Source organism: Schistocerca cancellata, chromosome 5, assembly GCF_023864275.1.
Source record: "Schistocerca cancellata isolate TAMUIC-IGC-003103 chromosome 5, iqSchCanc2.1, whole genome shotgun sequence".
Classification (NCBI taxonomy): Eukaryota; Metazoa; Arthropoda; class Insecta; order Orthoptera; family Acrididae; genus Schistocerca; species Schistocerca cancellata.
In genome coordinates, this window is record NC_064630.1 from 206,412,717 (window position 1) to 206,430,369 (window position 17,653).

The window sequence follows — 17,653 nt, forward strand, 5'->3', positions numbered from 1 at the left end:
CACATGTGTGATTATTTTTTGAAGATTTACAAGAAATTTAGAAGTTATATCTCATAAGGTAACTCCAAGCCATTATATATAATCTTGGGCCCTAAGGAAAGGATTATGAAGAAAAAAGTAAACAACTTATGCTTGATGGGAAAGGAAAATAAAGTAGACTTATAAAATAATGCAAAATGAATAATAAAATTTGAGAGAAAACAATAATACTTAAATAAAAGAAATATTTATTACTTCAAAAGTAAAGCTTGGGGATATTTACAATTTTCCTTCAGTTATATACATTTTAAGTTTCTGCCAGATCCTATACATTTATACATTCTTTAACATGTACATGTTGTTACAAGTATTTATTAAAAATAATTACAAACATATAGTAAAAATAAGTTATATTGCAGGTTTAATATCAGCCTTCACTAGGTTTTTGGTAGTCCTTTTTACAAAAATCTGTCAAAAATAATGTTTATTCTTATTCATCAAACTAGTGTCTTTCAAAATGAATGTGCCCCACTTTTCCTTAAAGATATGTTGGCCATATTTCCCCTGAAATATGCTTCACTAGAGCTGGTTGTATGTGAATGTAATTGTACTTCTGGCACTGACACTTTCTCAGGACATCAATTGTCTACCACTGTTACAGTATTGTTGCTTACTTCATCAGTAATTTAAAAAAGTACACTCTATTCCCCATTTAGTGTCATGTAAACAGATAAATACAGAATTAATTTTCTTGCAGAAGTCCTTTAAACATATGTCACAATCTTACTTCATAACCAAGCAAGTATAGGTGTTGATTTAATCCCTTAAGATATTGACATATTTGTCATTGCAGACTAGCACACCAATCTTACTGTAAACAGTGCAAATGTATTTACTAGAGCATTATCACATGAGAAGCAAAGAGTTTAGACTTGAAGGTTAGCTGCTATATAAGGATACAATGATGAAGCAACATTTGAGACATGCATCCTACATATAATGCATATGACTTTACTGAGAAGTGTGTTAGAGAGTAAATGATTGTAAGATATGTTCATGTGGTGAAATGAAAGTAAAGAGCTGGTATGAAAAATCTTAATGATAGACATACTATTTTAGAGATTAAGTTTAAATGGTATAATGATGCAAATACTCTATAAATCAACTCAAGTTTATATCTGTCTGAAAGAAATGATTAACAAATTGTTGAAGATAAGCCTGTTTCTTTTATTTGGTTTTCGTTCTGGTGGATTTTATGAACATTCAGTCAATAATAATAACGGAAATAAGTGATAGCAGAGACTGTAATGGAAGAAACAACAGGCAGTTTTCTTTTAAAAGTCCACATTTCATAAACAGTTAAATTAGTGACTTGACATTGTTTATAATACAGATAAGGACACTGGTCATACATATTTGCTCTTCCACTTCAACAGACATAAGTGTAAATTTTTCTTAATAGTTTCTGTTGTATAGCATTCACAACAAGAAAAAAATTACATAAAATATTTTTGAGACACTTGTATTTACATAAATTCAAAGACAAATAATAAAAAAATTGAAGATTATTTCATCAAATGCTGATAAATCCTGCATTTGTTCTTGGGATAAATGAAACGAAAAATTACTCTGTCTGAGTATTACAAATATAACTGAATTCAATTTTCATTGCATGTAGCATTAGTATGATGTGTCAATACATATGCCAAATTCTTTTATTGTAATTTATTTATTTCAGTACATGGATTTTAAACATTTGTTAAATAAATTACATGGAGTAGTATGGTGTAAAGTACCTTTCCATTTACCCAATTGCTGTAAAAAGCTGACAACTACTGAACAATAGGTAAAATGAAGTAGTTGTTTGATTCTTAATATAAGTCTCTGTTGGTGGTCTCAGTATTAACCTACATCTTCTTGATATAGCTAAAGAGAATAAAGAGAATACCAGATATCTTCTATATCAGTTATGGAATCTTTTTCCATTTGAACACACAGTTTCTCAGTACATAAATAATAACAGCATCAATCATAAATTTGTTAGGAGTGAAATAGGTTACGTGTGGCTGCCTAAAACTCAAGAGAATTGTCATTACTGACACAAGAGGAAAATGAAACTTGCTTGATGACGACTTCTGTAGCTGCTTTTCAACAAATTTCTATCTCAGTAGCTTTTACTTTGCACAATGACAGAGGAGCCAGTCCAGTGATACATTACATTGTCTGCACCAAGCCAGAATTCATTGCATGAATCTGGAATTAATAATCACATATTTCTATGTTTATGGATGTGAGTTGGTCAAGGGAATCAATTTTTGTATTTGCTCAACACACTCAGCGCTGCTGAACAGATTCACTACAGATATGAGCTAAATCATTAAAGAATACAATGATTTATAGGTGTGTTACTGAATCATGGAGATTATTTTTACATCATAGTTTGTTAAAATCAGCAAATATGTAAAATCTCGTCCTCTATTGACTAAATTACTCAAAAAACGCCTCAAGAAAAGAAATATGTATACTGTTAACCAGATGCCATCTTATATTTTTGCAGCCTTTGGAAGGCATTCCAACACTGATGTTCAAAACAGTTTATTAAAAACTCCCACAAATCTTTTGGAACAAGTGCCATAACAGCAAATGTATTTCACACACATGTTTATGTTAAATTGAGCAGTGTGTTGTCACATTCCATTTGAAATCACACTAGAAGCAACTTTGCTCTTTGTGTCAGAAGTGAAAGTGTATTAGCTTTGAACGCTATTAAATTCAAAGTTATGAAATTGTACGCCTTGTAATACTGTGAAGAAAGGGAGAAGAGTGATAGTTGGCCAATGGACAGTGCACTTGGTTGTGGTGAAAGTATAACTCGCTTATGCGTTCAATAAAACAGCTGTTGTACAGTTTCTTATTTTCTTTCCTTGGTTTCAACGATTACTGGCTGAATTTAACTATATTTTTAAATAACTGGGTGCATAAGAACCCAGAAACAACGCGCACGATGATGATTCGAATTATTCATAGCATTTCCAATAAACGTAGTCACGATGCCTGCAAGTCCAGTGTCAGTCCCATTATTAATAACAGTGCACCACCACAACATGGCAATGTACAGAATGTAGACAATCGTTAAATTTTGGTCATTGAGAGTTGGACGTACTACAGTGTAGATAAAACCACATTCCAGAACACTGCAGATATGTTTCTTCCACGTCAGCTTCCCTGAATAATGATGTTAATCAGATCAGTTGATATATTTAGCCCCTTTCCTCGTATGTTATATTCAGCAACATGTCTGTCAAGTTCAAAATCTGTTTTGTTCACTTGCAGTATACTCCTGGGACAGAGAACTCTTTTGAGGATGCTGTAGTTTCACAAAGCACCTAATTTAACAAGTGCCAGAGTACTCAGCTTTTTTTCCTTCCTTTTTTTTAGTGTCTCAGTTTTACAACTGATAATGCTTATCCAAACGAAATCAATAAATTCACTATTGAAGCTCCTTCTTCGTCCTAACAACTGTTTGCTACTCAATGAGCAGCTGAGTTGACAGGGCTCACTCAAAGTCATAATCCTCTGACGGTGATCTCTACTACCATACTGACGGTAAGATTGTCCTGCTGATCTGCGTGTGAATGTAGTGATGGACTTCTTAGAATAAGTCTAAATTTATCACGTTATGTAATAGTGCTAGAACGAAGTTGTTGGCTGAAAGACTCCATCACTGACGCATTGTAACCAAACGACAGGAGTTTCTCGAGGCTGTCACTGACAATAGCTCATGCTGATGTACACTTAGTGGACCAGACCACAGTTGAGAAGAAAACTGGGGTGGTGTGCTCGATGAAGGGCGTCTGCAATACTTCTTTACATCTTTGGAACTTTTTACTGTAATTCTCAAGGTTATCACAGCATTTGATGGGAGGTAGGCTAATGATGTAAGATAGTATGCTTGCCATTCTGCCACTAATAGGTATTGCCCAAGTGACAGGTGATGTATTGGGACAATTAATGGAGCAGTTCTTCAAGGGAGACCTAGAGAGTCGCCAGTGCTGAAGTAAATCCATCGCAGCACAGTGCAGTTCTGAAGAATTCCAGATTGGTGTACTCGATTATGCAGTGTGCTTGCAGTAATTTTGATGGTGTGTGTACTTCTTACAAGGTTATCACAGTACTTGATGGTGACAGGAGAGTTTTAGTCTGGTTGCTCTTTATTTTGGCACTGACACCTAGTGCCCAAATGGGAGGTGACGTTCAGGGCCAACTATTAGAACAACTCCTCGAGTCCTTGACAGTCGCCCATGCTGTCCAGTGGACGAGACCGCGATTCAGAAGAACCCGGGGTTGGTGTGCTCGATGATGCAGCGCTTGCAGTACTTCTTGACGGCGCGGTAGCCCTCGATGGAGATCTGGCAGTCCTGGATGTTGAGCTGCTGGAGGCCGCGGCAGTAGTAGGCGACGCACTGGACGCCGCGGTCCGTGACCAGGTCGCAGCTGCGCAGGCTGAGCTTCTTGAGGTTGGGGCAGCTCTCGGCTAGCGCGCGCAGCCCCGCGTCGCTGACGTCGCACTTGCCGATGTCGAGGGCCCGTAGGCGCGGGCACGAGCGCGCCAGCACGGCGATGGCGTCGTCGCTGACGGCCTCGCAGCCGCGCGCGTTCAGGTAGCGCAGCTTGTAGCAGCGGCGCGCCACCACCTTGAGCCCGGCGTCCGACACCTGGTCGCACTTGGCCACCGACAAGTAGCGCAGCGTCGCGCCCAGCTTGGCCAGCTCGTACAGCCCGAAGTCCGTCACCTGCGTGCAGTCCGACACGCTCAGCTCTCGCAGCATCGAGCAGAAGCTCGGCACATACTTGATGCCTGCGTCTGCAACAAACCAACAGGACAACGTTCCAATTAGCCCTTGGACCTACTGCGGGCTGGTGGCTGTGGAAATGGATTATCTGCGAAGAAGTGTGACAACATCAAGATTCTCAACTACATCCCTACACTGTATTACGTGCTGAGCAAGAACAGACTCCGTTTACTAACATAAATACACATACACACTCTAGGCTTTCACATTTTGTCTGTAATATATCGTACCAGAAACAAATTAAAAATATTCTTGATCTGTGTGATAAAAGTGGCCAAGGTTGTTTCACAATTATTTAAATCCACCTCTGCAAGAACAAAAACGTGTGCTTTTTACCATACCCGTTTGCTTTTATTCACTTAAAACAACTAAGCACCAACACACAGTAAAGGACTGCTTAAAGACCATAGAACTATTGTAAAGAGAACACTATCGAAAAACATCGAACACGTAACACAGAAAAAGAAAATCTTTGCCTGCTACCTTCCCATTTCTCTCTCCCTCTCTCCCCCTCTCCCCCCCCCTTCTCTCGTTCACTCTTCCTCCCATTTTATCTCTACACCCCTCCAACCCACTGTTCCTTCCCCTAGTTTATGTTCACTGTTCACTGCCTTCAACTAATCTTTGTCACCACCAGCATCAACCTGCTACCTTCCCATTTCTCTCTCTCTCCCTCTCTCCCCCTCTCCCCCCCCTTCTCTCGTTCACTCTTCCTCCCATTTTATCTCTACACCCCTCCAACCCACTGTTCCTTCCCCTAGTTTATGTTCACTGTTCACTGCCTTCAACTAATCTTTGTCACCACCAGCATCAACCATTCTCCAGTTAGATCAGTAACTCCAAACACTACTGCTTCGTGCAACTCATATAGACTGTGCAACAGAATTAAGAGATCACCTATTTGAAATCCCCATAATTGCCATACGTTGCGACGCACGAGTTTGAAACTTGGCTCAAAGGTCCTTACAGACTTCCTGTGTAATGGTGCAAAAACACGGCGCCCACTCGGGCTTGGCATGCTTCAAACAACAAGATGTCGACACAGGCGAAGAAAACACCAAAGCTCGAAATTTCATGTGAGTGGTAAGTTGGGCCAGTGATGTCTCATTGGCACCAAATTTCATCACAATTCTGCCCAACGCCACCGTGGCCGGGTTACACGATGAAGAGGTCGTTATAGTCCGTCTTAGCCACGCTGGGTATCGCTGGTTCTGAATTCCATCGTCCAGACGTCAAAAGAAGGGATGAAATGTGCGTGAGAGGAGCTGCGACGACCTTCTCATGGTAGCATTGAGCAGACTTGTGGCGAAATTTGGTGGCAGTGCGACATCATTAATCCCCTATACAGATCACATGAACTTCTGAGCTGAGGCCTTTCTTCGCATGTGTCGACACTTTGCTGTCTGAAGAGTCGAAGAGCCCGAGGGAAGTCACGGAGCTCCACGCTTTCGCACCATTCCAGAGGTAGGTCGTAGGCACCTTTCCACCAAATTTCAAACTTATGCGTCGGAATGGGAGATAATTACGGGTTTCGAAAAAGTAATCTTTTAATTTCGTTGCGCAGTGTACATAAATACAAACATACAACAAATCACAGATTAAAAGAACGTTTTCTTGTTTTTGGATTAAGTGAAAACCAGAACAGCAAGTAAGTTTTCAACAATACACAAAACAAACAGACACGTTTTTAACAAGGAGAACGAAAGCAAAGATAAGTGGTGCAATTTTGTATCGTCAAGAAGTGTGTAATGCTGCACGCTAAACTGAAATTAGGCCAAAAGCTATCAGCGTGAAACGCAAGAATATGCATGCATGCAAAATTCCCAGATGTAAGAGGAAATTAGGCAGATTTGCAGCAAGTAAAAATGAAGTTCAATATGTTTTTGAACGCACGCTGCTAGACTACAAAGCAAAACAAAATTATAAACCTGTATCGTTCCATATCATTGTCGATGTTTTAAATAAATAAAATGAACCGCGAGGAATAAACTAAGCGTTACTGCTTTGAAGTACAATTAATAATTTAAAATAGCTCGGGCGCTGCTCGGACGATGTCTAGAGAGGTCCAGAATTCGCTCTCAGCAAATACACTCCTGGAAATTGATATAAGAACACCGTGAATCCATTGTCCCAGGAAGTGGAATTTTTATTGACACATTCCTGGGGTCAGATACATCACATGATCACACTGACAGAACCACAGGCACATAGACACAGGCAACAGAGCATGCACAATGTCGGCACTAGTACAGTGTATATCCACCTTTCGCAGCAATGCAGGCTGCTATTCTCCCATGGAGACGATCGTAGAGATGCTGGATGTAGTCCTGTGGAACGGCTTGCCATGCCATTTCCACCTGGCGCCTCAGTTGGACCAGCGTTCGTGCTGGACGTGCAGGCCGCGTGAGACGACGCTTCATCCAGTCCCAAACATGCTCAATGGGGGACAGATCCGGAGATCTTGCTGGCCAGGGTAGTTGACTTACACCTTCTAGAGCACGTTGGGTGGCACGGGATACATGCGGACGTGCATTGTCCTGTTGGAACAGCAAGTTCCCTTGCCGGTCTAGGAATGGTAGAACGATGGGTTCGATGACGGTTTGGATGTACCGTGCACTATTCAGTGTCCCCTCGACGATCACCAGTGGTGTATGGCCAGTGTAGGAGATCGCTCCCCACACCATGATGCCGGGTGTTGACCCTGTGTGCCTCGGTCGTATGCAGTCCTGATTGTGGCGCTCACCTGCACGGCGCCAAACACGCATACGACCATCATTGGCACCAAGGCGGAAGCGACTCTCATCGCTGAAGACGACACGTCTCCATTCGTCCCTCCATTCACGCCTGTCGCGACACCACTGGAGGCGGGCTGCACGATGTTGGGGCGTGAGCGGAAGACGGCCTAACGGTGTGCGGGACCGTAGCCCAGCTTCATGGAGACGGTTGCGAATGGTCCTCGCCGATACCCCAGGAGCAACAGTGTCCCTAATTTGCTGGGAAGTGGCGGTGCGGTCCCCTACGGCACTGCGTAGGATCCTACGGTCTTGGCGTGCATCCGTGCGTCGCTGCGGTCCGGTCCCAGGTCGACGGGCACGTGCACCTTCCGCCGACCACTGGCGACAACATCGATGTACTGTGGAGACCTCACGCCCCACGTGTTGAGCAATTCGGCGGTACGTCCACCCGGCCTTCCGCATGCCCACTATACGCCCTCGCTCAAAGTCCGTCAACTGCACATACGGTTCACGTCCACGCTGTCGCTGTATGCTACCAGTGTTAAAGACTGCGATGGAGCTCCGTATGCCACGGCAAACTGGCTGACACTGACGGCGGCGGTGCACAAATGCTGCGCAGCTAGCGCCATTCGACGGCCAACACCGCGGTTCCTGGTGTATCCGCTGTGCCGTGCGTGTGATCATTGTTTGTACAGCCCTCTCGCAGTGTCCGGAGCAAGTATGGTGGGTCTGACACACCGGTGTCAATGTGTTCTTTTTTCCATTTCCAGGAGTGTAGTTTACTTCTTGCTCTCACAAAGATCATTTTTTGCGACATTTGAATTCTTATATCAGTTACTTCCCAGTATATTTACTGTTTCTCTAGCGGACAATAACAAATTCGGTTTCAGCTGAACTGAAATCTGCGGAAAGACAATCCAAGAAGCAAAAATGGTTTTGCAAGTAGACTTTTCCTCCTCGTCCTGGTTCAGACTGGAGTCTGTCATGCCGTACCCTGTAGGGGTGCCATCCTATTATTGAAGAAGCAGAATTAGGGGAATTAGAGATTAACAGGCCTTTGGGGCTATCACTAAGACTAACTAATTTTGTTGATATAAATTAACTAGTGGTTATATGTGAGTTACGGTGTTGCATGAGGGGTACCAAGTAAACGACGAGCTGGTATAGAGGTACTGCCTATAATTATTGCTGATCGCAATGACGGTGAATTCAGAATTTTCGCCAAGATGACTTTCAACGTTGTTAAGAGCGTCCTACATGCCGTTTGAACGGTGCATGACCACACCAGAGAGATGACACAGAAGTAGTTCTGCCCGTTAGAGATCAGTGTTTTACAACCCAAATCAAGTAAGCAACTTGCTCAAAACTGTGCAAATGGGCATATTAGATTGGCTATGAAAAGTAAAGCCCTCTGCGCAGTCGGCCGTATTCTCTGAAACCGCAACTGTTGACTAAACCCCACAGTAAGAAATTTGTGGTCTTATGGGACCAAACTCCTGAGGTCATCGGTCCCTAAGCTTACGCACTACTTAATCTAACTTAAACTGACTTACGCTAAGGACAACACACACACCCATGCCTGACGGAGGACTCGTACTTCCGACCGGGGGAGCCGCGGGGACCGTGACAAGACGCCCCAGACCGCGCGGCTACCCCGCGCGGCCCACATTAAGAGCTCTGCCTCACTGAATCCAGTTTCTTCTGCCACCAAGGCGCGCTTCCGAGCTTGGTACAGTCTCAGAGCACATACTCCTGCTGTTTAGGCGCCATGTGTGACGTTGCAGCTGAGTGCTAAAGGCACCAGAACGGCCGATAATAGATTGTCAGTTGGCCGAAGAAACAGTTAATAATCTCGTTGCCATTCAGTTACAACAATGACAGCATCAGAAATTACGATGGCAACTCATAATTACGATTAACGCCCCCATGCCGCCGCTGAGGTAATCTTCCACGTGCTACTGACACGTGCCATCATTACTGTCTCTCTGGTTCGTCCTAAATTACGTGTTCTCTTTCTTTATTTGTGTCCTCTGATTAGTTATGTGGGTAGTTTTGTTTGACTGACAGAGCGTTGTCCACTGGTCAAGTAATAACTTGCCAGTATCCAGCCTCTTTTTTACCTATACCAGAGCCTTTTTATGCTGTTCAGTCCATAGGTTCGTTCATACTAGGTCAGTAATTTAGTCAAGTAGGATGTGGTTTAACAGCTCTACTTGACGGCTAAACTTCAAGTAAGCAATTGCGCGTTCTACAAGATTTAGTTGGCAGTCAAGATTTGGTTGTTGTCGATGATTCGGAAGTGAGAGTTCGCAGCAATGGTTATACTGTAAGAGGTGAAAGAAGAGACTGAAATTGTAAGGAAGAGAATGAAAAAGTGGGCACGAAAATTAACTGGCCGAAGAGATTAGCAGGCCGCATCAAATGTGCTACTGAAAGAACTCGCAAATAAAACCTAGTGTAGTGATATTCACCTAAGACAAGCGGTACCTGGAGAAAGTAAACTGCAGGCAGTGTTGTACGTTCTTGTTGCTAGGTGTAGTTTAAGGATCCTGACACGTCTGTTTCGACTAGAGATGTCAACTAACTCCTTTTCCTGGAACTGCGGTATTCCCATCGTCTTTTTCAGTACAGAGGACGTTTCACATTCCAGCAGCCTTCCTTCTCCACGTAAAGAGAAACAAACTGATTCGTTGTATCGTCACTTCAACGAACCATGATTCTGATCCACAGTAAACAGATGAATGAAAAGAGAGAACGGAACGACGACAGATGATAAAGTGCACCACTAAACAGACAGTACTTACACGTACCAGTGGCGCGCCAGTGGTAGAAGTGAGCTGAACTGGGGAAAGCTGCTCGACCAGCTACTATCCAGTTTACTGGATCGGACCTCTTTTACTTTCCAGCTTTGCTAAACAATATTGTTCAGACACATATAATTACTAAATTACTCGTCACTTGACTAAATTATTGACCTAGTGTGAATGTGCTTTTTTGTTTATTCATTTGAGAGAGTTTAGGTCAGTATACATATTTAACTGTGTCTGTGGTCGACTCTTTGTCAAGCAGATTTGTGCTACTCCCTTTTCTTCTTAAGCTATCATTGTGATTATGAAGACAACGTCGAATCACGCCTGTAGTTGGAGAACGAACTCAGTGGCTTAGGATCGGTCAGGGCAGGGAGGAGTGTAGTGGGTGCGCGTTCCCAAATCACGTAGCTGGGAACGATTTTTCACCTTTTCACAAATTATGTACTCTGGTGCAAAAGTCTTCAAAAGTACCCATCTTATTAAGAACAAAGCTGAAAATCCCAAAGAGCACTAACGAAGTTAGCAACATACTTCTTTAGTCACTATCGCTGCAAATTACCTCATTAACAACATTCAAAGATTGGAAGTTCTTGTTAGCTCGTTGGAAAGTAGCGTTGTTCAGTGCCAAAACAGGTGACAAGTAATTATATACTATATTTAATAATGCATCTAGTTAAGCAGTCAGGAAAAAAACATTGGTCACACCCGTAGATAAGCAGACTGGTCGCTTTGTAGCGCTATGGGTGGTGTGCAACTGGTACCAGACATGTGACCGTTCAGCCTCATCACAGTGAAGCGGTTTGTGTGTGTCAGTCTCAGCCTGTTGTACTGAAGAATTGCAGTAAGATGTGGAGGCGTCAGGGAGTTACAGTGACCTCATTATTAATGGAGTTTCCTGGTTTATTACGAGTATTGTGGTGTCACCGCCAGACAACACACTTGCTAGGTGGTAGCTTTTAAATCGGCCGCGGTCCGCTAGTATACGACGGACCCGCGTGTCGCCACTGTCAGTAATTGCAGACCGAGCGCCACCACACGGCGGGTCTAGAGAGACGTACTAGCACTCGCCCCAGTTGTACAGCCGACGTTGCTAGGGTTCACTGACAACTACGCTCTCATTTGCCGAGACGATAGTTAGCATAGCCTTCAGCTACATTTGCTAAGAACTAGCAAGGCGCCGTATTCAATTGATATTGAGACTCTATTAATGTATCATCAAGAGCGATGTTCTACAAATGTGGATTAAAGTTAAGTATTCCAGAAGCTACGTACTTTTCTTTATAGCATTCATTACGTATCCTGTTTTAGACCTCACGCCAGCCTGCGTGAGTTTAAGCGCGTGCCTTTCGGCTTCCTCTGATTGTGTCTAGGCTGTTTTGTCTAGACACAACAAGTATCAACACGGACTGTCCAACGTATCGACAAGGAATGGTGTACCACTCGTAACCATGTAATCAAGTTAAAAAAATCGCAGCCATAAAAGGATCCTATGCAACAGGGCCCGAGACGCTTCTCAGGACTTGTCAGTGCCATTAGTTTTCAAACCCGACAGGATTGGTATCAGTGAGTGCACGCCCATCTCAACCAGTTACCGAGAGGATCCTTCAAAACGAATTCCATGCGGTGGTTATTTGTAATCGGGGTCCTCGAAAAGACCATTACCCAAAGCGGCAAATGGATATGAGGGTTTGGCGTCATCGGCCGGGAGGCCCCTTGCGGGGCTAGTCCGGCCGCCTGGGTGCAGGTCTTATTACATTCGACGCCACACTGGGCGACCTACGCGCCGGATGGGGATGAAACGATGGTTAAGACAACACAACACCCAGTGCCTGAGCGGAGAAAATCCACGACCCAGCCGGGAATCGAATCCGGGTCCGTAGGAGGGCAATGCGTCACGCTGACCACTCAGCTATCGGGGCAGCCTACAGCGGCAAATAAAGCTGCATGTCTTCAGTGGGCGAAACTACACAGAAACTGGACACTACCCGACTGGAAGCATATAATGTGGACCGTCACGTCACGATTTTCCCCAGTTTCATGATGCAAGGCGTCGAATGCACTACCCATGGAGGTGTTTCATACGCAATGTGTAGAGGGCCAAGTTCAGGAATGAGACGGTTATGCGACGTTTCGGCTGTATTTCTAGTATCAAAACTTGTGCCCAGTTATTCAAGGTCACTCTTCGTGATCAGGTGTTGTCCTTCCCTCTATACATTCACGATGAGTATTCTCCTTTCCTCTATACATTCACGATGAGTATTCTGTGGAGACTACATGGTGACAACAGCCGTGTTCACAGGACTACAAGCCCGCATCTCGTGGTCGTGCGGTAGCGTTCTCGCTTCCCACGCCCGGGTTCCCGGGTTCGATTCCCGGCGGGGTCAGGGATTTTCTCTGCCTCGTGATGGCTGGGTGTTGTGTGCTGTCCTTAGGTTAGTTAGGTTTAAGTAGTTCTAAGTTCTAGGGGACTGATGACAATAGATGTTAAGTCCCATAGTGCTCAGAGCCATTTGAACCACAGGACTACAAGCATAATATAGCGGCTGGAAGAAGACTCAAGGGACATTATTGCACCTCGACTGGGCCGCTAAATCGTCCGATATTTGTCGCATAGAAAATATTTTGGTCTATCTGGAACAGCAGGTGAAATGTAACATTCCTGAAGTTCATGGGGTCCCGGGTTCGATTCCCGGCCGGGTTGGGGATTTTCTCTGACCGGGGACTGGGTGTTTGTGTTGTCCTCAACATTTCATCATCATCATCATCATCATCATCATCATCATCATCATCATCATTCTTGATAGTGGCTACATAAGACTGTGAAAAAATTGGACTGTATAAAAGTAGGGACTTTGTAAGGCCGCTGATGACGGCGCAGTTGGGCGCCCCACAAACCAATCATCATCATCATTCCTGAAGTTCGGTAGCTCTAGGAAATGTTATCTTCTAGCAGTGGCTTTAGCTGGATACAGCACGGCTGAAGAAACTTGCGGACTCTCCTCCTGAAGGAATCGAGGCGACTGTAAAGCCGACAGGCGGTGTTACGCGATGTTTTTCTCGTGTCTCCTGCTGTACTTGTAACTGTAATGGTGTACGAGGAGGCACCGACCTGTGATCTGGACGCAGCGGCGCAGGTAGAGGTAGACGAGCTGCGGGCAGTTGCGCACGATGACGCGCAGGCCCGAGTCCTCGACTGCCTGGCAGTCGGTGAGGTCGAGGTACTGCAGCAGCAGCCGGCGCGGCGGCTCCGGGCCGGGCGTCACGCCGATGCACGACACGCGGCAGCAGCCTGCGGGCACAGGACGTTCTGGTAACTTTCTAGCCGCATTCTGTTGCACTGGTTCTGCAGGGTTATTCACAAAGAAACACTTGATTTAATTTACTTTTATTTCATGAACTATACATACACGTTGAAGAAAAATTCGCGCATTCTTAACTTCGCAGCGTGATTCTTCACTAACTGAAAATACAAAAATGTCTCACAAAATTTCGTCCTGCACATGTTTCTGGCAGATTCGATTGAAAGTTTGCAAAGTAATACTTCAGAGCTAGATCAGAAATGTAAGGACTATGGTATGAAGATTAGCATCTCCAAACCGAAAGTAATGTCAGTGGGAAAGAGATATAAACGGATTGAGTGCCAAATAGGAGGAACAAAGTTAGAACACTTGAATGGTTTCAAGTGCTTAGGATGCATATTCTCAGAGGATGGCAACATAGTGAAAGAACTGGAAGCGAGGTGTAGCAAAGCTAATGCAGTGCGCGCTCAGCTACGATCTACGCTCTTCTGCAGTCCACCGTTCAATCTTTCGACCAACTTTCTTGTATGGGAGCGAAAGTTGGGTGGATTCAGGTTACCTCATCAATAAGGTTGAGGTTACGGATATGAAAGTAGCTAGGATGGTTACAGGTACTAGTAGATCGGCACAATGGCAGGAGAATGTCCACAATGAGGAAATCAAAGAAAAACTGGGAATGAACTCTATAGATGTAGCAGTCAGGGCGAACAGGCTTAGATGGTGGGGTCATGTTACACGCATGGGAGAAGCAAAGTTACCCAAGAGACTCATAGGTTCAGCAGTAGAGGGTAGGAGGAGTTGGGGCAGACCAAGGAGAAGGTACCTGGATTCGGTTAAGAATGATTTTGAAGTAAAAGGCTTAACACCAGAAGAGACACCCATGTTAGCACTGAATAGGGGATCATGGAGGAATTTTATATGGGGGACTATGCTCCAGACTGAACGCTCAAAGGCATAATCGGTCTTAAATGATGATGATATGTTTCTGGCAGTAAATGGAAATCGCCGCGTGATCTGAGGCGCCTTGTTACGGTCCGTGCGGCTTCCCCCGTTGGCGATTCGAGTCCTCCCTCGGGCATGGGTGTGTGTGTTGCCATAGGGTAAGTTAGTTTAAGTTAGATAAAGTAGTGTGTAGGTTTAGGGGCCGATGACTTCAGCAGTTTGGTCCTTAAGACCTTACCACAAATTTCCAATAAATGGACATTAAAGATTGGCAATCTGGCAACACTGTAATTACGTGTACAGTAACTACCTCTGTCAGGAGAGAGATGAAGTGTTGTGTTGTTGGTGCGGTGGCTTAGTGTTTTGGTTCAAATGGCTCTGAGCACTATGGGACTTAACTGCTGAGGTCATCAGTCCCCTAGAACTTAGAACTACTTAAACCTAACCAACCTAAGGACATCACACACATCCACGCCCGAGGCAGGACTCGAACCTGCGACCGTAGCGGTGTCGCGGTTCCTGACTTTAGCACCTAGAACCGCTCGGCCACTCCGGGCGGCGATAGTGTTTTGGGTTATTGTGGAGGAGCTCGAGGGTTAGATTCTAAATCGGGGCTTATTTGTTTTTATTTGCTAAAAGTAGTCTGCGTCGTACGGCATCTGGCGTCATAATTGTCATACAGCAATTACAGTGGGTCTTCTGCAAAACATTTTCAGTTACATTCTACGAACACAGAAACGAAAGTGCAATCGTTTTCATTGGTCAGTTTTTAAATAAACCTTTTGCACGTCGTGGACACCACTCCATCTACTAGATTCCAAACCTGTTTTCTGTGTACCGTCCCCCAATAACCCTATTGATTAAAACCAACTATTATTCTTGCCACGTTCAGGTTCATTACTTTTCATTAGGCCTCACGTCATCAGTAGGGCTAGCAATGAGCTTTGCAAATAATTTCGTGAGACCATTAGGGGAGGGTACAGAGAAAACAGGTTTCGAATCTAGTAGATGTAGTGGCGCGAAACTTTGTGTCCACGACGTGCAAAAGGCTTCTTTAAAAGCTGACCAATGGAAACAATTGTACTTACATTTATGTGTTCGTATTACGTAACTGAAAATGTTTTGTAGAAGACCCACTGTAATTGCTGTATGAACAAATAAGCCCCAACCCAGAAGCGAACCCTCGACTTCCTGCATGTTAAACCAAAACGCTATCCACTCTATCAACTGCGCAGCACTGCTGTACTTGCTAACAGAGTTAGTTACCGTACATGTGAATGCAGTGTTGCCAGATTGCCAATCTGGAACGTCAGTTTACTGTCCGAAATATGCGCAGGACGAAATTTTGTGACAGACAGATTTGGATGTTTGTCGTGCAGCGATAGAGGGCACATCGATAACTTGTCGACTTGAAAACGTATTGTTTCCATCTGTATACAGGTTATTTATACCCAATTTACATTCCAATGAATGATAAATAATTTACTTTCTGAATAATACTGTGGATCTATAAAGGGTGGCCAGAAACACTCTGAAAAGCTTGTAAGGCTATTACAGGATAGGTTCAGCTGAGAATAGTTGTTAAGAAAACATTTTATACGTTGCACCGTTTCAGATTTAACTGGGTATGAAGTTAGGTCGTCGCGCGCCGCAAATTCAAGCAGCTTGCCAGATATGGTGCTGCCAAGCGTGTTCTTCATTCTGATTCCTCAAACAGAACTACAGAGCGATACAAAAATTAGGTATTGCACGGTAGCAAGAACTGAACTCACTGCCGTCCAATGGTTTCCAGTGACTTTTTTTTTCAGTTTCTACAGAGAACACGTTTGGCAACACCGCCTCTGGCTGCTTGGATTTGTGTGCGAAATGACCTAATTAGCTAACTTCAACGCCAGCTAAATCGGGAACGATGAAACTCATCGAATTTTTTTCTTAAAAATTATTTTTCATCACAACTGGCGTTGCAACAGCCTTACAAGCTTTTCATACTGTTTCTGAACACACACACACACACACACACACACACACACACACTGCAGTCCAACTTATACTGGGTAGCGAATGGTGCTTTCTGATCCACTATCAGCCGTTCCCATTTCGCTGTTGCCTTCCTCATTCACAACTGGTGCACCGGCAACGACCATTTTCTTTAAATAATTATTCAGGATATTAATTTTTGTAACCTGCCCCAGTTGCCGAAGACTTTTGATATAAACATATCTTATGATAACGATTATTCTAAGATTTTTCCAGTTTATTGAAAATAATATCGTATATTACAGTCATGTCATAGTTATGAAAAGTATGAGGTCATCCATACGAGTGCTAAAAGGAATCCGTCAAACATCGGTTACACGACAAATCAATCAAATGTAAAAGCAGTAAATTCAACTGAATTCCTAGGAATGACTACTAAAAACAAGTTAGATTGGAAAGGACACACAGAAAATCTTGTGGGGAAGGCGAACCGAAGACTGCGTTTTATTGGCATTACAGAAGACGCAACAGATCTACTAAAGACTCCGAAAGAGGACTGCCATGCGTAGTTATCAGTTTTCTTTTTGAGTACTGCTACGCAGAGTGGGATCCTTACGCGTTTTGTATTATCGAGAAATAGGGAGAGAGTGTCAAGGACATTATACAAGATTTGGGTGGACATCACTAAAGCAAAAGTTGTGGCGGGATCTTCTAACGAAATTTCAATCGCCAACGTGCTCCTCCAAATGCGAAAGCGTTCTGTTGACGCCGACCTAGATAGGAAGAAACGATCATCGTAATAAAAGAGCTAGCACGGAAAGATTTAGCTGTTCGTTTTTTACACGCGCTGTTCGAGAGCGGAATAACAGAGAATTATTGTGAAGATGGTTCAATGAACCTTATGTTAGGCACTTATGTGTGATTTGCAGAGTATCCACGTAGATGTAGGTGATGGGTACGAGTATCTACACCTCACCAGTTCAAAAGTCAGTTCTAAACTGAAGCTACCACACACAAATTCTGCACCGACATTGGTAAAATCTGATTCACGCACCCTG

General features: G+C 43.8%; 1 protein-coding gene across 1 annotated transcript in view; it reads right to left on the minus strand.

Annotated features, from left to right (window-relative positions):
• Positions 1–210: 210 nt before the first annotated feature.
• LOC126188450 (F-box/LRR-repeat protein 7-like) overlaps positions 211–17,653 on the minus strand; it is a gene marked incomplete at its 5' end in the record, with an annotated part of 260,344 nt that continues 242,901 nt past the window's right edge. The window contains 2 exons of the mRNA XM_049930055.1: positions 211–4,843; positions 13,487–13,666. Of these exons, the coding sequence (XP_049786012.1) occupies positions 4,308–4,843; positions 13,487–13,666 (716 nt within the window). The remainder of the gene's footprint in view (positions 4,844–13,486; positions 13,667–17,653) is intronic.